Source organism: Choristoneura fumiferana, chromosome 26 (assembly GCF_025370935.1).
Source record: "Choristoneura fumiferana chromosome 26, NRCan_CFum_1, whole genome shotgun sequence".
NCBI lineage: Eukaryota > Metazoa > Arthropoda > Insecta > Lepidoptera > Tortricidae > Choristoneura > Choristoneura fumiferana.
Genome location: NC_133497.1, coordinates 11,187,727 through 11,214,000, shown reverse-complemented (window position 1 = coordinate 11,214,000; position 26,274 = coordinate 11,187,727). Strand labels below are relative to the sequence as shown.

The window sequence follows — 26,274 nt, the reverse complement described above, 5'->3', positions numbered from 1 at the left end:
CAGAGTTCGCAGACAAATTAGCCCCTCCATCAGTTCCTGAGGAATCCTGCATAGACCCATCTCCTCCCTCTAGCGGGCTAGGCCCTCTCGACAGCCCTTTCACATTCTATGAACTTGATTAGCACTTGACGGCCTCCGTAACAGTTCACCAGGAGAAGACGGCATACCGTATATCTTCATCCGTAAACTAAGTCCGCTTTGCAAAAGACCACCTCCTAAATCTATTTAATTTGTTTTTTGTGTCTGGTGAAATCCCCGAGGCATGGAAGACCCAAATTGTAATCCCAATCCTCAAATCATGTAAAAACCCACAAGAAGCAAATTCCTATCGCCAATTGCCCTTTCCGCGACAATAGGCAAAATATTGGAGCATTTAGTTAAAAATAAGTTGGAGTGGTTCGTAAAAAAATAATTTACTCGCCCACACACAATTTGGATTCCGTAAGGAAAAGTACCATAGACACCTAAGCATACTGACTTCAGACATTAGACTAGCCCTCTCCAAAAAACCCATGTTGTAGGGTGCTTCTTGGATGTCTCTGCTGCCTATGACAATGTCCTTCTTCCTATGCTCAGAGCAAAAATGCTTCAGCTGAGTATTCCTGTGAGATAGTACATTTATCTGCAAGTTGTTTATGGGAAGAATAATTAAAATCCGAACTGGCAATAGCTTCTACACTCCTCTTACCCTATGGCAGGGACTCCCCCAAGGCTCAGTACTCTCCCCCTCCTTTATAATTTATATACGTATGATATTGAACAATCTGTCTCCCTTCTGTAATATACTCCAATATGCAGATGATTTAGCGTTATACACCGTTACACAGTCGTTTGATGAGGCTTCTTCAAAATTAAATGAGGCACTCAGATATCTAAAGGTCTGGCTAGATGATCATGGGCTATCTTTGTCACCATCCAAAAGCTGTACTGTAACTTTCTCGCGTAACAGATCCATCCCGAACATAGATATTAACTATGAGTATGAGGTTATTCCCTGCAAGGACTCTGTTAAATTCCTTGGTGTTTTTCTGGATCCAAATGACTGGTGTACCACCCATTTGGAGCACATAACCGGAAAATGCGAAAGGGGCATTAATGTTCTCCGGGCTCTTTCTGGAGTCTGGTGGGGCGCTCACCCATACTGCCAAAAACTGTTATATAATGCAATAATCCGTAGCCAGATCGACTATGCTTCACTCGTGTGGAACCCTGCAATAAAAATGCACTTAAAAAATTGGACCTGATACAAGCTAAGTGTCTACGTATTGCTCTGGGAGCAATGAAATCCTCACCCAAAAATGCCATGCAGTAGAATGCTTAGATCCTCCTCTCTCCCTCCGTAGACAGTACTTAGCAGACCGTTTCCTTTTTAGGGCATGTTCCGTATCCAACCATCCTCTTATACCCCGACTAGAGGCTCTCTCCCTGGAAGTGTCTGAAAACACATATTGGACACATAAGGAAACGCCAAGATACATTGTGTCGTATTCCAAATTAAAAAACCTCTCGTCCCCGCTATATACCACCTACATGAACCCCATATTTGAGGCCGATTATGAGTCTTTGATATATTCTCAAAAGTTATCCTTGATTTTGGCATTGACAAGGATAGCCCAGCGGCCAACAACATATTTAATAAAAAAATAGAAAATGGCAGGATTGGCTACACATCTTCACAGATGCCTCTAAAATAGATCCCAATGGCTTTGTAGGTTAGCAGTATGGATTCCCAAATACCAAATTGCTTTGACTCAAAAGGCCCAGCCCAGTCATCTGTTTTCACTGGGGAATCCATCGCAATATTGGAGGCTATTAAATCTCGGAATCACACAGCGTTCCTAAAATCTTAATTTTTTCTGATGCTAAAAGCTGTCTACAAGCAATAGTAGGAATCATTTTTAAATGAAAACTAAACTCCCAATCATTTGAAAATTAAAGAGGCTCTAAACCGATGTGAAAAAAAAGGACTAGAAGTTACTCTTGTATGGATTCCGGCCATTGTGGCATAGTGGGAAATGAGAGCGGACATGTGGCAAAGGAGGCCATCACAATTGGTTGTCAGGATTATAAGACTATCTTACCATCGGACCTAATGATGTCCACTCGAACTGATTTAAGGGTCTCCTGGCAGAACATGTGGAACCTCTCCAGACACCAGAAAGGCCGACACTACGGGAACATTCAACCATTAATCCGCGTAAACCTTGGTTTTATCACTTCCGCTCTGCTAGTAAATGGGTCACTTCTACTATCTGTCGACTCCGTCTAGGTCATGTCTGCACTCCGGTGTTTTTATCAAAAATTAGAGTACGGGATAACTCTCTATGCGAATGCGGTCTTGATGAGGGTACCTGGATCACATTTTTTCAATTGTGGTAAACATACTTATTCCCTGTATGATGCATTGCCGAAGGATGTTCCGCGCCCTATGAATTTTCTGACACTTCTTTCTATACTAGATTCTCCTCTTTTAAAAATATTGATAAAATTTATACAGTGCCACAACATTAAATTGTAGCAACTGCAGCATGCTTAATATTATTATTTCATACTTCCTCTTCACTTTATCCTTTTATGTTAGCATGCTTAACAGTCTGCCATTCCCTCCGCTAAAAAAAAAAAAAATCGTTTCGTCTTGTTATTGTCAGTGTACCGTCCATAACCAAATGTTATTTGTTTTAGGTTTCCTGTCTGTTCCTCCCCCGAAATCAAAATTATATAAACCGAACAGTCTCCTCATGCGTGTAATGTCTCTACATCGACATTGGCAAAATACATCTTGCTAAAAAAGCAAGGGTGAAAGACATTAAAAAAAAAAAAAAAAAAAAAATGCTTGCATTGTTTTGCGGAACGAATTCCAACGAATATAACATAATCTTGCCACCACGCACTTGTATTGTAGAGTTGGTAACAGTGTTATTGCAGACGCTGTGATTCTTGAGCTTGTTAAAAATTATTTTGGCTAAACCAGCACAGAGCAGCCTGGTTAGTCCGTGTCGTGGTCATGGAGTCAGCCGCCTGCCGCCGTCGTGCTTCCGACGCGGAACAGTCGGCGCGGTGGACATACAGCGCGACTGCGGAGTGCGAGCCTGTGGCGGTGAAGGAGGAGCCCGAGGGGGGCGAGTGCGGCGTGAGCGAGGCGGCCGTGGCAGAAGGCTTGTACTTCGGACACGAGGTCAAGGACGAAGTAGTCATTGGACCTGAAACGGTGCAGCAGCAGGACGTCGCATTTTCAATGCAAAGTAAGCTTTGTGACTAGCTACTTAGTGGAATGAAAGTAAAAAATGTGTAATTATAAAAATAAAAGCAGTTTAAATTCAAGCAGAGTTACCTGACTTTGCAAGTAATGCAACACAACAGTATAAGAATTCTCTATGATGAGGTGGAGAGTGACGCTCCGGGGTGTTCTCTCCCAGGTGCTTCATAAGACAATTAACTGAGATTTCCGCACACATGCATAGATCTACATGTATCTGTATCCTTTAATAAGGGTGTCATTTGTTAAATAACATTTGGATATTGTAATTTATTTCTCTATTTTTTTTCATTAAAGTGATTACATACAAACATACACAAGTTATAACCTGTAAAGAGAGTAAAAAATAATAGGAACCCTTCTAATAAAATTTAACATGTAGCTATAAATAAAATATTTTTTACAGATGCTTTCTATAGACTGGAGGGTCCATGCAGTCTGAAGCCAGAAGGCGGTGCCGACGACACACCCGACTGCACCCACACCTGCCTTGGAGAGGGACCTCGCTGCAACAGGAGCCCCGAGCAGCAGTACAGGCTGACAAGCTGTTTTGTTCGACTGGAGCGACTTCCAGTAGGAGAGCTGCACAGAGGCAAGCCTTGCAGCAGCATGCAAGCTGACCCCAGTGCCAGTGCCCTGCAGCGCAGCAGAGAGCAGGGCCAGAGACGTTCCTGCAACTTGCCAACCCCACTTGCGTGTCACAAACAAGGTTTGGCTCACTATGAACTACACTAAGCCATGCTTCTCCTAAAAAAAAAACAACATGCAAAGAAAAACGAAACAAAAGAAAAAGATAATTACCATAGTCATTTTTCTTTCTTTCTTTCATAGTTCATTCATTTGGACATGCACAAAGTATGGATCTGTTCACTCACAAAGGCCTGCTTCTCCACATTTTATAATCGTAATTGTAAACAAATCCGTACAACAAGTCTATGTGTGCGTAGCTCGAACGTGTCCTCAGTCACAAGCTTACCGTCAGTCACGCAGACTAAGACAACTATACATATAAGTAGAAGGTTTACTTGTGCACATTGATAATAAGCTGTGGAGAGGCAGGCCTTTGTGAGTGAACAGATGTATACCTCACCTACCTTACACCATAATCCATTTCCTGATGTAATTAAAAATAAATTAGGTAAATTATGATAGATCTGTCTGTATGCTGCATATAGTATCAGGAGACTGGAGACAGACATGATTATTAAAGGATACCCAGGTCACTTGCATATTGATAACTTTCACTGGAATCATTGGATCGTGGGTCAATTATTCGGGCGTTTGAACCGCCTCATTTTTCTGGTCAATTTTTTTAAAATTTTTGCAGAAAAATTACCAGAAAAAGGAGACAGTTAAATCGTCCAATAATCGCCCATTTTACAAAATGTTTTTTCCTCTGAATATCAAGCTCTGTATGTTCCGTTGGATTTTTGGCTTTGTGTTTCACCCATAAATTAATCTCCCAAATATATTATCTTGCAGATACACTGAACAGGACTGAGGTGGACCCGTGCCAGCTGCAGCCAGCGGGCGGAGCCGGGGCCGCGCCCGAGTGCACCCACACCCGCCCCGGGGAGGGACCTCGCTGCAACATGAGCCACGACCAACAGTTCCAGCTTAGGAGCTGCTCTGTGAGGCTCGAGCGCATCCTCATAGAAGACTTGCCCACATGCAACACTTGTCTCGTAATCTTTGACTGTAAATCAAGTCTAAAAAATCATAATTGTACACATTCAGTAGAAGAATCTAATATCTGTGCAGAGTTAGCTACGCATCATTTAGAAACAGGAAGTGAAACATTGTCACGATATTCGTCCGATGATGCGAGGGTTTTCACACAAGAAACAACTTGCTCTGACAATATTTCCAAATCACAGTATCGGAATCAATCTGTTGTGTTTCTCACACAGACGAGAAACCATTTTCTTGTGACATTTGTAAGTCGCGGTTTGCTCTAAAAAGTAATTTGGATGCGCATAAACGAACTCACACAGGCGAGAAACCTTTTTCTTGCGACGTTTGTAAGTCGCGGTTTTCTCAAAGAAGTACTTGGATGCGCATAAACGAACTCACACAGGCGAGAAACCTTTTTCTTGTGACATTTGTAAGTCGCGGTTTGCTCTAAAAAGTTCTTTAGTTATTCATATACGAACTCACACAGGCGAGAAACCTTTTTCTTGTGACGTTTGTAAGTCGCGGTTTTCTCAAAGAAGTACTTTGGATGCGCATAAACGAACTCACACAGGCAAGAAACCTTTTTCTTGTGACATTTGTAAGTCGCGGTTTGCTCTAAAAAGTTCTTTAGTTATTCATATACGAACTCACACAGGCGAGAAACCTTTTTCTTGTGACGTTTGTAAGTCGCGGTTTTCTCAAAGAAGTACTTTGGATGCGCATAAACGAACTCACACAGGCAAGAAACCTTTTTCTTGTGACGTTTGTAAGTCAAGGTTTTCTCATAGAAGTAGTTTGGCTAGGCATAGACGAACTCACACAGGCGAGAAACCTTTTTCTTGTGACGTTTGCAAGTTGCGGTTTTCGCAAAGGAGCCATTTGACTATGCATAGACGAACCCACAAGGCGAGAAATCTTTTTCTTGCGACGTTTGTAAGTTGCGATTTTCTCATAAATGTAATTTGGATAAGCATAAACGAACTCACACAGGCGAGAAACCTTTTTCTTGTAATGTTTGTATTTTGCGGTTTTCGCAAAGGAGCCATTTGACTATGCATAGACGAACCCACAAAGGCGAGAAACCTTTTTCTTGCGACGTTTGTAAGTTGCGATTTTCTCATAAATGCAAATTGGATACGCATAAACGAACTCACACAGGCGAGAAACCTTTTTCTTGCGACGTTTGTGAGTCGCGGTTTGCTCAAAAAAGATATTTAGTTAGTCATATACTAACTCATACAAGGGATAAACCTTTTTCTTGTGACGTTTGTAAGTTGCGATTTTCTCATAAAAGTACTTTTTGATGCGCATAAACGAACTCACACAGGCGAGAAACCTTTTTCTTGCGACGTTTGTGAGTCGCGGTTTTCTAAAAGAAGTAGTTTGGCTAGGCATAGACGAACTCACACAGGCGAGAAACCTTTTTCTTGCGAAGTTTGTAAGTCGCGATTTTCTCATAAAAGTACTTTGGATGCGCATAAACGAACTCACACAGGCGAGAAACCTTTTTCTTGCGATCTTTGTAAGTTGCGGTTTTCTTATAGCAGTAACTTGGCTAGTCATAGACGAACTCACACAGGCGAGAAACCTTTTTCTTGTGACGTTTGTAAGTCGCGATTTTCTCTGAAAAATAATTTAGCAGTGCATAGACGAACTCACACAGGCGAGAAACCTTTTTCTTGCGATGTTTGTAAGTTGCGGTTTTCTGATAGCAGTAATTTGGCTAGTCATAGACGAACTCACACAGCGAGAAACCTTTTTCTTGTGACGTTTGTAAGTCGCGATTTTCTCATAAAAGTACTTTTGATGCGCATAAACGAACTCACACAGGCGAGAAACCTTTTTCTTGCGACGTTTGTGAGTCGCGGTTTTCTAAAAGAAGTAGTATGGCTAGGCATAGACGAACTCACACAGGCGAGAAACATTTTTCTTGCGAAGTTTGTAAGTCGCGATTTTCTCATAAAAGTACTTTGGATGCGCATAAACGAACTCACACAGGCGAAAACCTTTTCTTGCGATCTTTGTAAGTTGCGGTTTTCTTATAGCAGTAATTTGGCTAGTCATAGACGAACTCACACAGGCGAGAAACCTTTTTCTTGCGACGTTTGTGAGTCGCGGTTTTCTAAAAGAAGTAGTATGGCTAGGCATAGACGAACTCACACAGGCGAGAAACCTTTTTCTTGCGAAGTTTGTAAGTCGCGATTTTCTCATAAAAGTACTTTGGATGCGCATAAACGAACTCACACAGGCGAGAAACCTTTTTCTTGCGATCTTTGTAAGTTGCGGTTTTCTTATAGCAGTAATTTGGCTAGTCATAGACGAACTCACACAGGCGAGAAACCTTTTTCTTGCGATGTTTGTAAGTTGCGGTTTTCTTATAGCAGTACTTTGGCTAGGCATAGACGAACTCACACAGGCGAGAAACCTTTTTCTTGCGACGTTTGTGAGTAGCGGTTGTCTCGAAAAATTACTTTGGATGCGCATAAACGAACTCACACAGGCGAGAAAACTTTTTCTTGCGACGTTTGTAAGTTGCAATTTTCTCTTAAAAGTAATTTGGATGAGCATAGACGAACACACACAGGCGAGAAACCTTAAGTAACCTTTAGTTTTTTGGCAATAAACATTTTTTTTGCGATGTTTGTGAGTCGCGGTCGCGGTTTTCTCAAAGAAGTAGTTTGGCTTCGCATAGACGAACTCACGCATGCGAGATACCTTTTTCTTGTGACGTTTGTAGGTCACGGTTTTCTGACAGAAGTAATTTGGCTTCGCATAGACGAACTCGCACAGGTGAGAAACCTTTTTCTTGCGACGTTTTTAAGTCGCGGTTTTCGCAAAGATTCCATTTGGCTGTGTATAGACGAACTCACACGGGCGACAAACCTTTTTCTTGTGACGTTTGTAAGTCAAGGTTTTCTGATAGCAGTAAATTGGCTAGTCATATACGAACTCACACGGCGAGAAACCTTAAAGGGCAACACAGAAAGCGTGCGCGGGTCGGGTCGTGTCCGCCGCGTGAGCCGCGCGGTTCGTTGTTTTCACACAGAGAGCGGGTCGGACCCGCGACGGGCCCGCAGCGGCTATCAGTGTTGCCAGTTTAGTGACTTAGTCCCTAGAAGTGACGACTTTTGCTTAAATCTTAGCGACCGCAAAAAAGTTTTGACGACAAAAATGGTTTACCTGGCGACTTTTGAAGTACAAATGAAAACAGTTCTAGAACTAATAATAGATACGACATTTTCGTCAACTCGACACAGAATTATACAGTGTCGCGAGATATATGTGGAAAACGACAAACACGCAGCAAAAATCCAGTTTAGGAAATGATGGCCGATGGATGAAATTTTTAAAAGTGGCTGATTTTTTTTTATCGCTTTATACTAGTCAATGGAAAAAAATATCAGATTTTTCTGTAGTAGGTAGGTACCAATTAATAAAAAAAAAGTACTTAGAGTTTATTCTCGCCAAAACGAACTAGTTACTGACTGCGTATGAATACGGTTTTTAGGGTTCAGTAGCCAAAATGGCAAAAACGGAACCCTTATAGTTACGCCATGTCTGTCTGTCTGTCCGTCCGCGGCTTTGCTCAGGGACTATCAATGCTAGAAATTTGTAATTTTGCACGGATATATATGAAAACCATCCCGACAAAATGGTACAATGAAAAATTTAAAAAAAAAATGTTTGGATATCTCCCATAGACGTAAAGTAGGGTTTTTTTTTCTCCTCCAACCCTATTGTGTGGGGTCTTTTAAATTAAAACCATTAGGGGGTTACTAAGACAATTTTTCGATTCAGTGACTTGTTTGCGAAACAAGTAAAGTTTAGTAAGTTTTTATGTACAAATTTTCATTAAAATCGAGTTTTGAGGGTTTTTAACTTAAGCTTTAGGGATAAATATATAAGAGTTGGTAACTCTGCGCTCGGCCCGCGCGCTGTTTGTGACGACGGGCGACGGGCGCGGGCCCGCGCACGACCCGCGCCCGCTCTCTGTGTGTGTTGCCCTTTAGTTTTTTGGCAATAAACATTTTTTTTAACCTTTTTTTTTGCGATGTTTGTGAGTGCGTTCTGCAGAATAAACCGCAACCCTGTCATCGTAACTGACATTGGCCCAAGCCTTAAGGCCGCCATTAAGGGGAATAATAATAATAACATAAATTATTTTTTAATAAATGTTTTTTATTCTGGACTATGGAACAACCCGTAAACGACCGGACTGTCGTAATTGGGATGCACCAAAAAACAGTGTATAGTTTTTATTTTATTTTTGGAAAGAATAGGATATTTTAAGATACCGTTTTCATTGATTTTGAATTTGGATGAGTATTTAATTTTTTATATTTTTTTACGAAATTCGCTGGATGACGTCACAGTGAGACAGCCACGTTCCATTGCCCAGAAAAACTCAGGTCGTACATAACATAATCTGTGGCATTACAATGTGACAATAGTACAAGCACGGCTTAGGGTCCTAAATGAACCGTGACAAACAGTTTTATTTATCTCTTTTCTTTTAGCTTCGATTATTCCTGTTTATTTAATGGTGTGATAGTTAATAGATATTCTTTGATTAAAGTCTGATATTTAAATTCTTTTGTATTTAATTGTAATGTAGTAATTTAATAATTTAATTTGTAAAAATACATTGGAAATACTCGTATACATTTCGGACTTAACGATAAATGACAACTGTTTAAGGCCGGGTGCGCATCATGTGATTAAAGTTCTATCTTTGTCACTCTTTGCTATTATAAGCAGGACAGGAACATTTCAAATTGTCAATTTGCTTAAGAGTGTAGACCTTCTTTATAACTGCCTTTGTGACGAGACACTGCAGGGGTCAAATGAGGGTCATTACTTAAATTTTGTTTATTTAATTCAGTTTATCACATTTTTGGAATCTGATTTTTGAAAACGCTTCACAAAGCCTATTTCTCCAAATGGTTTTCGATTTAGTATACGAGTATGTTGTCAAAAATTGGGACATCCCAATTTGGAGGTAAATAAAACTATATATTTTTTTAATTATTTGATGATACTTAAAAATGTGATATTTTTTTTTAAAGGTTATTCCTATCGATAAAATAGTTTCAAGCTTATGTACAGCAATTTAAACCACCTTCAAATTTCCCTCACTGACTTGCCTCCATACTGTTTGGCTGATGGGTTACAGCGTTCTTCTGGGATAAAAAAAAGTGAAAAAATGCTGTAACCCGTAAAATACAGTTTGCATCAAAATCACGACTGCTGGTTGAAAGGCGGCGTTCATTTTAGTGTAATTTCTAAAGGGGGTTAAAAACCTTTGTACCGTTTAGAAGATACGATTTTTTTAATTTATTGGCTTCAGTGTTAGTGTAAAGTTCCAATTTTAAGGGTTACAGCATTTCTGCTTTCCAGCGACGATATTTTAATTTGACATAACTCATTTCGCATAATTTATATTAGCATAATGGTACAGTCGCATAGTAATACGTTTTAGAATAATTTTAGTCGGATTAATGTATATTCGACTATTATAGATATTATTATTTAGGCTAATAATGTGTCATATTTTTCAGAATCCATAATTTCAGTTTGTTTTAAAAAAAAACATGAATAAAGCAGTTTTGCTATTACCATGCATTTTTTTGTATATTTTAAGTCATTTAATATAGCACATGCATTTTTAGATCACGTATTTTTTTATTTTTGGCGCATTGAATCTGAATAAAAAGGAATTACGTTTTTGGGCATTTTCACAAAAAAAGTGTACCTACCCTATTTTTTTACAATTTTGGATAAAAATTGGTTTTTCCTAAGAATCAAGAGCACGATCGATTCGGATCCGATACACGATGTGAAATTTGCCACCATTTTATTGCATGACCATTTTTATTTCTTACTAGCTGTTGCCTCGCCCCCGTTGTATTTTTACTGTATTTTCTTCCATAAAAACCTTCTCCTGACAGTAACGAACACAACAAAAAAAGAATTAGCGAAATCGGACCAGTCGTTCCCGAGTTTTGTCCTTAGCAACAAATTTTACGATTCATTTTTATTTATATAGATTTAACATTGTGATCGTCACAGTAAAACTCAGTAGACTAATAATTACAGTTTTTTTATTTAATACCAGTTCCGCTCTATCGGGCCGCTGGGTCCTGTAAAATTGTTTTTTTTTAAATATTAGGTTAGGTATTAGGTTGAGATTTTTAGATTAAATCTAGTAATGTGTTTTATGCAATATATTTAAATCAGAACAAAGGTCTTCGCAAGTGTACCTAACGCTCCTCGCTCCGTTCGTAGTACTATTAATAATAATAGTAATACTCTAGTTTATTTGCTGTGGAGTCAGTATTTTTGATGTGATTGTAGTATTTTTTCAAAGTCAAAGTCAAAACATCTTTATTCAATTTAGGCTATAACAAGCACTTGTGAATGTCAAAAAAAATCTACAATCGGTTCGGAAAAAACCTCTGTTGAGAAGAATCCGGCAAGAAACTCAACAAGGTATATATATTTTTTTAAACAGATTTACAATATTATTAAATGATATGTGTATACATCACAAGTATTTAACACAACTTTATTTTTAACACAGTAGGTTCGCTATTTGAAGGGATCGCTAATGCGGATCGGAATTATTTCCAAATATCCCTGTCCATGATATAATCATTAACTTTATAATACGCCTTTGATATTAATGTCTTCTTGACAATAGATCTGAATTTTGTATCCGTTTCATTTATAATATACTTTGTATTGATGTATATTTTCGAATTATCTGCAGTACTAGTTTTGCTAACATTAAGTTTATTTGTATTGAAATAATTTAATTGCTGTACAAAGATTTTATCCCTATCCCATGGAAAAAAAGTAACCTATTCTAATTAAGTATTCTAGAAGTCCAGCTACCTATATGCCAAAAATGACTAAGCCCAGCGGTTGTTATTTCAAGATTTTATCCCTATCCCGTGGGAATATCGGGATTAAAAAGCAGCCTATATGTTAATCCAGGGTATATATTACCAGTATGCCAAATTTAATGGAAATCCGTTCAGTATTTTTTGCGTGAAAGAGTAACGAACATACATCCAAACAAACATCCATTCATACAAACTTTCGCGTTTACAATATTAGTAGGATATAGGTAATATAATAAATAATAATAATATAATATTAATTAATATTATACTATCTTATTATTATAGTAAGATTTTTCTCAATAAAAATTATATTTTACATTTTATATCCGAAATGCAATATACTATAAAAAAATGTTAGTCTAAGGTTTAATTAAAGTGATATTTCTTCGGTGCGTTTGATAATTACTGCTCTCTATTAACGGTTCACGAAATTTAAATATGTTTTCAAATTGTTAATTTCTCATGCTCGTAAAATTCTTGTTTAAATGCTGCAAGGGCAGGGCTACTACGAAACTCGAAACCATGCTTGTAATATTATATTGCTCGACCTATTTTTGGTTCAAATACCGACCCTTGTTTTGGTGTGTATATCGAATTAAATAAATTTAGCAGAAAATAACTAAATTTGGTCCTGGCGCTTCGCCGGACGCTTCTCGGCCTTTAGAATTTTGGTCACTATGAGGGCTATCGCGTATGAATTCGCCACTAGAGGCGCTAGTGTAGCGTGCGGTCTCCGAAATGTCAAATCTCATAGATTTTGGGTGAGCTACGCGGGTTTATTTATAATTAGAATAATTTTGTGAATATTTTGCAATATCTGAAATTAATTATGGCAAATATGCGTTCTGAGGCAATAAATGTCTGTGTTTTGAGACAGTTATGTCTTTCGGAATTAAACCTTTGTCCTCCCTTTTTTCCGAACAAAACGGGGACTATGCAACACTGTGGCATGCTCGATATTTTTATGGTACGGTTTTAAGGTGTATTAAATATGATTTTAATCTAAACTTTGTTTTCACACCCGTAAAAACAGACTTTGAAAGCCATACTTAAAAACCTCACGTAACAGTGCGCCATCTAGTGAGACAAAAAACGATAGCCCTCTGTCTGTGCGTCTAGACACGGCTAGGGCTCTGAGATGGTCTTGAAGATGTGGATGGCAGGTAGAAATGACGAAAGCAAAGCTTTATAATACTTGCATATATTGCTTAAAAAAGTACTATAACTACTGTTACAGTTTTGAATAAAAAAAAGAAGATAAAAATTAAATAGCGCAAATTTTAGCTAGTGCGATGTAAAGCGTGCGAAAAAAATAAGTGAGAGAGCTTATGTGGCAATTTTTGCCAACTCGTAGTCGGCCAAAAGCTGTCTTGTCCGGTGGGGCGACGCCGCGGCTTCTCATTGCATAAGCGAGGTCTCTGATTGGCTGCCGGTGACGTGATACAAGCTTGAGTCGGTTACGCTCCCGTAGCGGGCAAGTTTGTTGCCGCAATAAAAAGTTAGGCGTTAACATAAACTCCCGGCCTTGGAATCACCAAGTTCCAACAGTTATGGCTCCACTGGTAGTGGGCAGATCTTGGAAAAGGCTCGCCGCACAATGCCATGAGCCGTCCGAATGTCTGCCACTCGGGCTACTCCGTCTTTGCCTGGAAACGTTCGCGTGATTCGCCCCAAGCTCCACTTCAAAGGCGGTGCGTTGTCCTCTTTGATTAAAACCCTGCCTCCTGCTTCAGATCAGCATTGTTGCAAGTCCACTTCATCCTAGTCTGCAGTTCTGACACGTATTCTTTGGACCAGCGAGCCCAAAAGTGCTGGCGTATCTGCTCCACTCGCTGATAGCGTGAGAGTCGATGAGCTGGAACTTCCATCAAATCGGGGAGTACAGGAGCAGTCAATGGCCGGCCAACCAGGAAGTGCGCTGGGCTAAGGGGATTGTAATCTTGCGGTTCTGTGGACATAGGACTAAGGGGTCGGGAGTTCAGGATGGCTTCGACTTGAGTCAATACCGTGCTGAACTCCTCGTGCGTTAGGTGCGCGTTCCCTATCACACGCCGCAGGTGGTGCTTACAACTTTTCACACCTGCCTCGTACAAACCCGAAAAATGACTAGCGTACGGCGGCCCCATCATGAATTTAATACCTTGAGCTGTAGCGTATTCTTTGATTTCATCGGAACATGAATTTAAAAAATTAACGAAATCATTCCTTAATCCTACAAAATTTCTTCCACTATCGGAAAATATTGTGGCTGGTTTACCGCGTCGTGAAATAAACCTTTTCAGTGCTAATAAGTAGGCATCAGAAGAAAGGTCGCTGACTAATTCCAAGTGAACAGCTCTGGTTGTGAAACAGATAAACAAACATATATACGCCTTGTGTGTCTGAGCGCCCCTACCTTTGCGGTTCAATATGAGCACTGGTCCAGCGTAGTCAACTCCGCAGTTCAAAAAATGGAAAACCTGGATCTAAACGCTCTTTAGGTAGGTTGCCCATTATAGGCGATAATATTTTTCCTCGCATACGGACACACGTCACACAACTATGAACTACCTTTCGAGCGAGGTTCCTGCCACCTACTGGCCACCAAGCCTCGCGAATGGAAAACAAAAGTAGTTGTGGTCCTGCGTGAAATAGCCGTTTGTGCTCAAAACGAAATAATAGTAGTGTAAAATGATGTTTACTCGAAAGCAGTACCGGATGTTTTTTGTCGAAACTAAATTCAGGAGAGTATTCGATTCGTCCTCCAACTCGTATTAAATTATTTTCTATAAACAAATTTAGCTTTGACAAATTACCCTTTATCATTTGTTTATTATTTAGTGCATCTTTAACGTAAACAAATGATTCGGCTTGCGCTAGCCTCGCCAGCGCAGCCTCTGACTCATTCAGTTCGCTTACCGTCAGCGCGCCGACACGACGTGCATTCTTATCTTTAGCGCGTGCATTATGAATGAAACGAAGTATATAGCTAGCCGCGCGCTTCAAGCGATTGAACTGAGAAAATCTATAAAATGGAAATAAATCAATCTCATTCTGACTGCACATAAGACTGGTTGCATTGCTAGATTTAAGCTCGGGCAACTGCGATGCTGGTATAGCTAATCCCAAGCCTGAGTAATTTAAATTAGGATCCCTTAGAAACTCTGGGCCCTCCCACCATAGGCGTGAGTGAATGAGAGCTTCCAAATGCTGACCGCGCGAAACTAAGTCGGCCGGGTTTTCATTACCGCTCACGTGACGCCACGAACAGCTCTTTGTCAGTTCGTTAATCTCTGCGGTTCGGTTTTGCACGAACGTTTTTAACATATTAGGCGGCATGCGAAGCCAGCCTAGCACCACTGTCGAGTCCGTCCAAAATGTCACGTTATCGAACTGACATCGCAAAGAATCTCTGATTTTAATAAACAATCTTGATCCTACACAAGCTCCCATTAACTCTAACCTTGGTATAGTCATGGGCGTCAAAGATGCCACTCGCCCTTTCGCGCATAGCAGCCGGACAGTAACAGCTGATTTGTCGTCAAGCGTGCGGACGTAAGCGCAACATCCGTAAGCCACCTGGGATGCATCTGTAAATATATGAAGCTCTTTACGTACAGGATCGTTACACATAACGCTTCGCGGTACACGGACATCGTCTAGCAGCGTTAGCTTGTTTACGAATTGACGCCAAGTCCGGGTGACTTCATCGGGAACCGGTTCATCCCAGTCCAGCTTTAGAAGCCACAGTTTTTGCAAAAGGGTTTTTGCGATTGTTATAAACGGACTCAAAAGTCCTAATGGATCAAAAACCTGCGATGTGCTGGATAAAATAGTGCGCTTTGTTACTGGTTCCTTTAAGTTCTCGTAATGTAATTTATCGACATCGTTATACCAGCCAAGACCTAACGTCTTACTCTGCGCGTGCTCGCCTAATGATAGCTGCTTTGAAGCGTTATTTGCGTAATCAGGCCAGAAACATTGAAGTTAAATACCCATTTACGTAAAGGAAAACAGCCTGAGTTCAGCACTTTAGTGACGTCGTCACAAATTTGTATTAGTTTAGCTTTATCAGGCAAACTACAAATGAAATCGTCAACATAGAATGAATCATTAATTATTTTAGCGACTTCCGGATCCGTACACTCCTGCGCGAGCTGCTTTAAACACCTACAGCTTAAAAACGGTGCTGAGGCGGTCCCGTATGTCACGGTGTTTAACTGATAAACGTCGAGAGGATCGCTAGGACTTTCGCGCCATAATATAAAGCCCGTTCCACACTTAGCCCGCGGATCGCGCGCAATGGCTGCGAAGGGCGCGAACGCTAAGTGTAGAGCCGTTTCGCATATTCTTCGCGGTTTCGCGCTTTGTTCCCCAATTTTGGTCGGTTTTTTGTCCCGCGTCAAAGGAGCGCGAAGCGCGAATGCGACGCGAACGTGCATATGACTCCACACTCGCAGTCCGCGACCGAGTGTTTGGACCTGCATCGTCGTTGTGAAATTGGTGAAAATTGATTACGATGGATACTTGTCATCCACCACCTTCGTTTTCTCCACCGTTTCTTAATTTGCGTTTTATTTTTTAATATGTACATAGTTGTAGTACGCTAACGCGCATAAAGTTAGGGACGCAGCAACAGCTACTTCAACGTCCATTTCATTTGACGTTGCGAACATAACTGTGAAAATACCGCGAACCATTGCGAGTGTAGAGTCGTTGTTAAATTCGCGGCAAGTTCGCTCCGCGAAATCGCGCCGTGATCCGCGGACTAAGTGTAGAGCGCCCATAAGCTGCAAATTACGTTGATTTCTCATCAATCAAACCTGTCGGTACATTTTTTCGACATCTGCGCATGCGACATACCTATTCTCGCGAAATCTTAATAAAATAGCCAGCAAATCGCCTTGGATTGGCGGACCTACGAGCTGTAATTCGTTAAATGACTTTCCGGAGCTTGACGCTGCACTGGCATCGAAGACCGCCCTTAATTTGGTTGTAGTTGCATTTTCGCGGAACACGCCATGATGCGGCATAAAATAGTGAGGCGTTCCGTATGTGTCGACGCGAGACATATGACCTAATTGAATGTACTCATTCATAAACTCCTTGTACAAATTTCTGTAGGTAGGATTAGTTCGTAAACGTTTTTCTAGCGCGTAAAAACGTCTTTCAGCTTGTGCGCGGCTATCGCCTAACAACTCAACAGATTCTTTTAATGGAATTTGCACACAAAATCGTCCGTCAGCAACCCGTTTTGTTGTCTTAACAAAATGATCCTCGCATGCGCGTTCTTCCTCACTGCGCGATTCAGATAACTTTGGACCTATAGGTAAATCCTCGATCTCCCAGAACTTGCGTAATTGATTATCTAAACCGTGCATATCTATTGACTGAGTGAAATTACACATTAACGTTTTAGCGCGTCGACATGACTGAGTAGGTGCAAGAAGCCATCTTGTCGCTGCTGCTCGACGCGGCAACTTGACGCTACTTTTTTGAGTCGCGGGAAAATCAGAATCAAATTAAAATTGGGGCCCGTGACCAGCTGGGCTACTACGAAACTCGAAGTTCGTGTCGTGCGGTCCCTCTGACACCTACACTATCTAATACGAGAGCGAGAGGGATCGCACGACACGAACTTAGAGTTTCGTAGTAGCCCTGCAGATTTATCGCTGGAAACGAGCGTCGAGCAACTGCATGTGGCCGCTCCCTTTAGATCTATAATCTATAATTTAAGCCTTCGAGTGGATTCAGTCTCTCTCCGATTTAATTTATTTGTACCACTGCCACGAATGCTACTGAATGAGATTAAGAAATTAGCTTCTAAGGCCAAGATCATTCCTGCAAGAAGCCATCTTGTCGCTGCTGCTCCACGCGGCGACTAGACTACTTTTTTGAGTCGCGGGAAATTCAAATCACCTTCGAAATGGGGTCTTTACTTTCTTTAAAAAAATATGGCTCTGTCCATCGGAGGACAATTTTGCCAGTGTCTAGTAGTTTTTGCCGTTGTACGGTAAAAAAATTCTAGAAAACGAAATATGAGAGGTAATGGTGGATGAACGATGACAGCGCGAATCCGAAATGGGGTCACGTGACCAGGTTTATCGCTTCAATCGAGTGACGAGCGATTGCATGTGGCCGCTCCTCTACTAATTAGAAAAATTAGTTTAGTTGTCAAAGTGACAACTGCGACGAGCTTATAATTTATAGTATTTTTCGGATAGAATGGGTACGGGTGGGTACATGTCATTATGCAAATAAAGGGTTTTGACAATGTAAATTCGAATTGATTTACTGTGACTCTCGATTGTATATACTAGAGGTGTGTAATCGATTTTATTAGTGAGAGTTTATATTTTTAACTTGTTTTTGCCTGCGGCTTCATCCGCGTACTAAGTGTTTTTGCTTATCTATCGGGATCTCACAAACCATGCGGTCATATTTGGCACTATATAAAAACTAATAACGGTTAAAAAAATTAACAAAAACCGTAATAAAAAAATTGAATTTCAAAGTAACAGTTCAAAACATCAAACAATACGAAACACTCGATACAAAGATGCATTTAACGACCTTCGCTCTCGTACTAATAGCAAAGTCTATTAAAATAATAACGTTAGCTTTCAATACGAGTTTATTTAGAAGAGTGACGTACACATGGATGACAAGCAATCAATGCAGAAGAAGAATAAAAATACAAAGTAAAACCTTCTTCTTAACATTCCCTCCCATCTTCATAGGACGCCTACATGCCCAGTGGTTCCATCAATACAAGCAGTCTAGGCTTATAGAGCGGCTTAGTCATCATGTCCGCGACGTTTTGCTCTGAGGACACTTTCTTTGCTATTAAATTATTTGTGTCTTGCATCAAACATTCTCGCAGGAAGAAGTGCCTCCTCTGAACATGCATGTGTTTAGTCTGGTGGTGCCTTTCTATAGGGTTCTTGCTGAGTTTCAACGCAGACTCACTATCAATCAGCAATTCTACGGTTTGAACATTCATAGCCACGTCCTCTATGATACGTTTTAGCCACAGTAGTTCGCGTGTGGCTTCACTTGCAGCAACAATCTCCGCTTCGCTTGATGAAAGTGCTACTGTTCTTTGGCGCAGGCTCCGCCAGGAGATAGCTCCACTCGAAAACAGGCAAACCATCCCTGATGTTGAGCGGCCTGTGGTTGGATCACCTCCAAGATCGGCATCTGTGTACATAGTAATAGGCTTATTGTTACCTTTGTATGTGATGCCGTACTCCTTTGTGCCTTGGATGTATCTCAATATTCGTTTGACCCGTATAATATCTCCATCAGTTGGATTTTGTAGGGTTCTCGATACTACTCCAACTGCGTAAGCAATATCCGGTCTTGTGCCCACCATAAGATATGACAAAGCGCCTACAGCTTCACGATATGGGAACTTTTCTTTGTTCTCAGACGTAGTGACTTTTTGCATATTTTTTACAATCGGGGTTGGCACGGGCTTGCAGTTCGTCATGTTAAAACGTTGTAGAATTTTATCTGCATATGCCTTCTGGTCAATTTTAATAGAACCATCGTCATGTGTCTTGATTTCAACACCTAGAAAATATGACGCCGGCTTAGTGGTAATCTTAAATCTCTTTCCGAGTTCATCATATAGATCTTCCACTCCCTTCTCATCAGATGCAGCCACTAATCCATCATCAACGTACAGAGCTATTATGACTTTTCTCCCCCCCACCTTCTGTTCTGGTGAACAAGCATGGGTCTGCAGAACTTTGCTTAAAGCCAATTTTCATAATATGCTCGGTAATGCAAGCATTCCAGCATCTCGGCGCTTGTTTTAATCCGTACAAGCTTTTCTTTAGTTTGCACACCATTTTCGAGTCAATATTAGTCAGCCCTTCTGGCGGCTTCATATATATCTCCTCGTTTAAGATGCCATATAGAAATGCAGTCGACACATCAAATTGTCCTAACTTCATCTTCTCCTTTGCAGCTACACTCAATAGTGCTCTAATAGTGCTTGTCTTAGCAACTGGACTGAAGGTTTCGTAATAGTCGAGTCCTTGCTTTTGAGTAAATCCTTTAATGACTAGTCGGGCTTTGTATCTTTCGATAGCACCGTCGGGTTTGGTTTTTACCTTATAGATCCATTTACATGGTATGGCTTTCCTATTCTGAGGTAATGGTACCATTTCCCACGTGTCATTCTCTTTAAGGGAATTTAGTTCTTGACCCATAGCTTCAACCCATCTTTCTTTGTCAGGATGAAGCATTGCTTCTTTAAATGTCTTAGGCTCCACCTTTGCTTGCTCCATACTGTCAACAACATTCATCACGTAATCATTGAACTTCGAGGGAAGTTTGATGGTGTTTCTCTGTCTCAGAGTTCTTATGCCTTCCGCTTCTACTTCTTGAGCAGATAGATAACCATCACTTTCTAACTCGCTATCAACTTCTCTTTGTGAGTCAATTGATTTGTTGAAAATATTTTCGTGATCAGAGCTATCTTCATTTTCATTGCCTTCACCTGTTTCTTCATCTGATAGGTCTTTTGTGGATGTCGACGGTACTGGGTCTTCTAATAAGGGCTGTAAGAAAAATTCATTAGTAGGTGCTAGTGTCTTCTCTTGAAAAGAAACGTCTCTTGACCTTATTAATGTGTTATTTTCTTTACACCAAATTCTGTATCCATCGTCGTTATCGTAACCAATCAAAATCCCTTTCACTGCTTTCTTGTCCATTTTCTTTCGGTTACATTTTGGAATGTGGGAGTAACAGGTGCTTCCGATGATTCGTAAGTGCTTGATATTGGGTTTTTTACTAAACCAAAGCTCGAATGGCGACTTCTCTTGCTGTGTTGGACCAGTACGGTTTAATATGTAAGCAGCTGTATTGACAAGCTCAGCCCACAAGCCTTGTGGCAGCGTGTCTTCTTGTCCATACATCATGGTTCTGGCACACTCTACCAGCGTTCTGTTTTCGCGCTCACAACAACCATTCTGTTCCGGCGTGTAAGGCATTGTGAGTCTTTGCCTTATTCCGTACTTCTTCAATATCACTCTCACTTTTTCATTATCAAACTCGCCTCCATTGTCACTTAGAATCTCTTTTACAATATGTCCAGTCGTTTTAGTTTCTGCCAACATTTGCTCAAGTTTCTCGTGTACTTCTCCCTTTTCCTTCATAAAATAGACTTGGCGAAATTTAGTGAAGTCGTCTTTAAACAGTACGAAGTATCTGTACTTTAAAAATGAAAATCTGAATGGCCCACATACGTCGGTATGTATTAGCTCTCCTGGACAAGTTGCGCGCTCCCTTGTACCAAATTTGAGTCGATGGGCTTTTCCAAACACGCACCCTTCGCATAACTCGGAATCTAATTTTAGCTTTATGCCCAGCTCCTTCTCTATTACCTTCTTAACATGAATTTTGTTCTGGTGTCCCAAACGTTCGTGATATAATTGCATCATGTTGGAGTCATCTATTAACACATTGGTTTCATGGGGCCGTTTAACGTTCTTCGCTACTAACTTGTACAAGCCTCCATGCGGATCCCTTTTTCCAATTAGTAGATCTCGACCTCCTTCAAATTTAATTACGCACTCTTCTGTTCGAGACTCAAACACGGTGTTCGGTAATCTATCTTGAGCTGACAGAACTGAATATAGATTTTTCTTAATGGAAGGTACGAACCATACGTCATTTAGAGTTATCAGCTCCTTTGTTCCTCGTACATCAGCCTCAATCTCAAGGCTTCCCTTACCAATCGCATGGACTGCTGAGCCGTTGGCAGTTGTCACAGTATGAGCACCAGTGAAGTACTCGAAGGTCTTAAACAGGTCGCTTCTATTGGTCACATGGCTAGTTGCACCATTATCCACGTACCAGTTATCGCTATCCTTGTCTGCTGTGCTACTGTCAAGCGCCATCAAGTTCATGTTAACGTTGGACGTACTTTGACTTGAAGTAGTTTTCGGTTTTGGTGGTCTCCCATCTGCTTTCCATTTGGAGCAAGTTTTGACTCTATGTCCAAGCTGTCCACAGTAGTTACATTTCATCTTGCAATCTCTGTCCTTTCTTTTCTCTTTCGACCTCATGACTTGCAGTGCTTCAATCTTCATGTCACTTTCATTAACATTTTTCAAAGCTCTCTCATGAGTACATAACTGAGTCGTGAGATTTTCAATATTTCTTTCCTTCTGGTTCATCAAAAGCCAGCTAGATTTGAAACTGAAATACTGCTCAGGAAGTGTATCAAGTATTTTACATATTAATAAAATCTCTGGTAGATCATTTCCTTCTATTTCGGTGTTTAAATCGTACCATAGGTTTTTGAGAGCCGAAATATGAGTGGCCATATCATGCTCCTCGCTTTTTTGGTAGCCTCATACAGAGATCGTAGCTCCTGTCTTCTTTTGCTCCATCGTAAAGCCTGTGAAGCTCTATCCACATCTCACTTGAAGTTTCGCATCGCATCACTTTTTGCAATGTCTCCTCTGTCATGTTTGTCGTTAGAATTAACAAGGCTTGACTGTCAAATTTATGAAATTTTTCTATGTCGGATTCATATTTAGCTAACTCGTCGGCTTTTGCCGACTTGCCGGGAATACTTGGCCGTAATTTTCCTTCAATCGCTTCTAGCGTACCTGGAGTACCTTTCAATAATAGTCTTATTTTGTACCTCCATGTCTGCCAGTTAGCAGGACCGTCGAGCCGACCGATCTCGAACTTCACGCCTTGCATGATCGAGAGCTCTATTTTTCCTTACTATTGCGATGAATTTGGAATATTATTTAACGCTCTGCTACCATATTAAAATAATAACGTTAGCTTTCAATATGAGTTTATTTAGAAGAGTGACGTACACATGGATGACAAGCAATCAATGCAGAAGGAGAATAAAAATACAAAGTAAAACCTTCTTCTTAAAAAGTCTAAATGCGAGTCAACGATTTGACAAGATTGTGGAATCGATTCGGTCGATAAGCAAAGTCAAGCTCTATTGAAATAGAGTTCCATTTTACGCGATGAAAGTTAGCGAGATTAAAATCTCTCTTTTTTCCTTTAAAACAAAATAATATTATAATATTTGTGACTTTTGTTTATTATTACAAAGTCTTTCAAGCTAGTGTTTTTTTATTCGTTCGGGATTCAAGTATATATTTTTTATAAATTATTGACCTCAAACGTTTATGGCGTGGAATGGAAAAAACGCAAGTGTCACCGTACCCATCCTACCTATCCGCAATTCGTTCATATGTCAATATTATATCTGAGGATAATGTGCGTGCATTGTTTTGCCGGCACGAATTCAACGAATATAACATAATCTTGCCACCACGCACTTGTATTGTAGAGTTGGTAAACAGTGTTATTGCAGACGCTGTGATTCTTGAGCTTGTTGTTAAAATATATTTCGGCTAAACCAGCACAGAGCAGCCTGGTTAGTCCGTGTCGTGGTCATGGAGTCAGCCGCCTGCCGCCGCCGTGCTTCCGACGCGGAACAGTCGGCGCGGTGGACATACAGCGCGACTGCGGAGTGCGAGCCTGTGGCGGTGAAGGAGGAGCCGAGGGGGCGAGTGCGGCGTGAGCGAGGCGGCCGTGGCAGAAGGCTTGTACGCCGGACACGTGGTCAAGGACGAAGTAGTCATTGGACCTGAAACGGTGCAGCAGCAAGACGTCGCTTTTTCAATGCAAAGTAAGCTTTGTGACTAGCTACTTAGTGGATGAAAGTAAAAAATGTGTAATTATAAAAATAAAAGCAGTTTAAATTCAAGCAGGGAGTACCTGACTTTGCAAGTAATGCAACACAACAGTATAAGAATTCTCTATATGAGGTGGCGAGTTATGTGCGGAATACATTGAAATTTTACCCGAGCTTTGCGGTGAAGGAAACATCTGAGGAAACCTGCACAAACCTCGAAGCAACATTTGCAATGTTGTCCAATCCGCACTGGGCCCGCGTGAACTATGGCCAGCCCTCTTGTTCTGAGAGGAGCCTGTGCCCAGCATTGGGACGTATAGAGCTGGGATGATGATGATGATGAGGTGGCGAGTGACGCTCCGGGGTGTTCTCTCCCAGGTGCTTCATAAGACAATTAACTGAGATTTCCGCACACATGCATAGATCTACATGTATCTGTATCCTTTAATAAGGTGTCATTTGTTAAATAACATTTGGATATTGTCATTTATTCTCTTTTTTTCATTAAAGTGATTACATACAAACATACACAAGTTATAACCTGTAAAGAGAGTAAAAAATAATAGGACCCTTCTAATAAAATTAACATGTAGCTATAAATAAAATATTTTTTACAGATGCTTTCTATAGACTGGAGGGTCCATGCAGTCTGAAGCCAGAAGGCGTCGCCGACGACACACCGACTGCACCCACACCTGCCTTGGAGAGGACCTCGCTGCAACAGGAGCCCCGAGCAGCAGTACAGGCTGACAAGCTGTTTGTTCGACTGGAGCGACTTCCAGTAGGAGACCTGCACAGAGGCAAGCCTTGCAGCAGCATGCAAGCTGACCCCAGTGCCAGTGCCCTGTGGCGCAGCAGAGAGCAGGGCCAGACACGTTCCTACAACTTGCCAACCCCACATGCGTGTCACGAACAAGGTTTGGCTCACTATGAACTACACTAAGCCATGCTTCTCCTAAAAAAAAAACATGCAAAGAAAAACGAAACAAAAGAAAAAGATACCTTACCATAGTCATTTTTCTTTCTTTCTTTCATAGTTCATTCATTTGGACATGCACAAAGTATGGATCTGTTCACTCATGAAGGCCTGCTTCTCCACATTTTATAATCGTAATTGTAAACAAATCCGTACAACAAGTCTATATAAGCGTAGCTCGGACGTGTCCTCAGTCACAAGCTTACCGTCAGTCACGCAGACTAAGACAACTATACATATAAGTAGAAGGTTTACTTGTGCACATTGATAATAAGCTGAGGAGGGGCGCGCCTTTGTGAGTGAACAGATCTATACCTGACCTACCTAACACCATAATCCATTTCCTGATGTAATTAAAAATAAATTAGGTAAATTATGATAGATCTGTCTGTATGCTGCATATAGTATCAGGAGACTGGAGACAGACATGATTATTAAAGGATACGCAGGTCACTTTCATATTGATAACTTTCACTGGAATCATTGGATCGTAGGGCGATTATTCGGGCGTTTGAACCGCCTCATTTTTCTGGTCAATTTTTTTTAAATTTTTGCAGAAGAATTACGAGAAAAATGAGACAGTTAAATCGTCCAATAATCGCCCATTTTACAAAATGTTTTTTTCCTCTGAATATCATGCTCTGTATGTTCTGTTGGATTTTTGGCTTTGTGTTTCACCCATCAATTAATCTCCCAAATATATTATCTTGCAGATACACTGAACAGGACTGAGGTGGGCCCGTGCCAGCTGCAGCCAGCGGGCGGAGCCGGGGCCGCGCCCGAGTGCACCCACACCCGCCCCGGGGAGGGACCTCGCTGCAACATGAGCCACGACCAACAGTTCCAGCTTAGGAGCTGCTCTGTGAGGCTCGAGCGCGTCCTTATGGAAGACTTGCCCACATGCGACACTTGCCTCGTGATCTTTTATTGTAAATCAAGTCTAAAAAATCATAATTGCGCACATTCAGTAGAAGAATCTAATATCTGTGCAGAGTTAGCTACGCATCATTTAGAAACAGGAAGTGAAACATTGTTACGATATTCGTCCGATGATGCGAGGATTTTCACACAAGAAACAACTTGCTCTGACAATATTTCTAAATCACACTATCGGAATCAATCTGTTGTGTTTTCTCACACAGGCGAGAAACCTTTTTCTTGTGACATTTGTAAGTCGCGGTTTGCTCTAAAAAGTTCTTTAGTTATTCATATACGAACTCACACAGGCGAGAAACCTTTTTCTTGCGACGTTGCTGCGTTCGCGAGTTTCTCAAAGAAGTCACTTTGGATGCGCATAAACGAACTCACACAGGCAAGAAACCTTTTTCTTGTGACGTTGTAAGTCAAGGTTTTCTCATAGAAGTAGTTTGGCTAGGCATAGAACGAACTCACACAGGCGAGAAACCTTTTTTTCTGCGACGCCCGTTTGTGAGTCGTGTTTTCTTACAGAAGTATTTTGGCTAGTCATAGACAAACTCAAACAGGCGAGAAACCTTTTCCTTGCGAATGTTTGTAAGTTGCGGTTTTTGCTAGCAGTAATTTGGCTAGTCATAGACAAACTCACACAGGCGAGAAACCTTTTTCTTGTGACGTTTGTAAGTCGCGATTTTCTCTGAAATATAATTTACAGTGCATAGACGAACTCAACAGGCGAGAACCTTTTTCTTGCGACGTTTGTAAAGTCGCGGCGTATTCTAATAGAAGTGGTTTGGCTAGGCATAGACGAACTCACACAGGCGAGAAACCTTTTTCTTGCGAAGTTGTAAGTTGCGATTTTTCTCGTAAAAGTACTTTGAAT

At 40.9% G+C, this 26,274-nt stretch overlaps 3 protein-coding genes across 4 annotated transcripts in view; 2 read left to right on the top strand and 1 right to left on the bottom strand.

The window, feature by feature from the left end:
- The window catches only part of LOC141442571 (uncharacterized), a 10,121-nt gene extending 4,783 nt beyond the window's left edge, over window positions 1-5,338 (top strand). Inside the window, exons 1-3 of one of the 2 annotated variants that reach the window (XM_074107587.1) lie at window positions 2,964-3,242; window positions 3,663-3,965; window positions 4,739-5,338. In XM_074107587.1, the coding sequence (XP_073963688.1) occupies window positions 3,005-3,242; window positions 3,663-3,965; window positions 4,739-5,214 (1,017 nt within the window). In that variant the 5' untranslated portion in view covers window positions 2,964-3,004 and the 3' untranslated portion in view covers window positions 5,215-5,338. Of the gene's footprint in view, window positions 1-2,963; window positions 3,243-3,662; window positions 3,966-4,738 lie in introns of those variants that run through there. The other variant, XM_074107586.1, reaches the window with a different exon arrangement.
- LOC141442568 (uncharacterized) overlaps window positions 1-26,274 on the bottom strand; it is a 163,254-nt gene that overhangs the window by 46,420 nt on the left and 90,560 nt on the right. The gene's annotated exons all lie outside the window — the stretch shown is intronic.
- LOC141442572 (uncharacterized) lies at window positions 6,164-10,553 on the top strand (the record flags this gene model as incomplete). The annotated part of the gene is made up of 1 exon (XM_074107588.1): window positions 6,164-10,553. A coding segment is annotated over one exon (1,218 nt), but the record flags the coding sequence as incomplete, so codon positions are not given.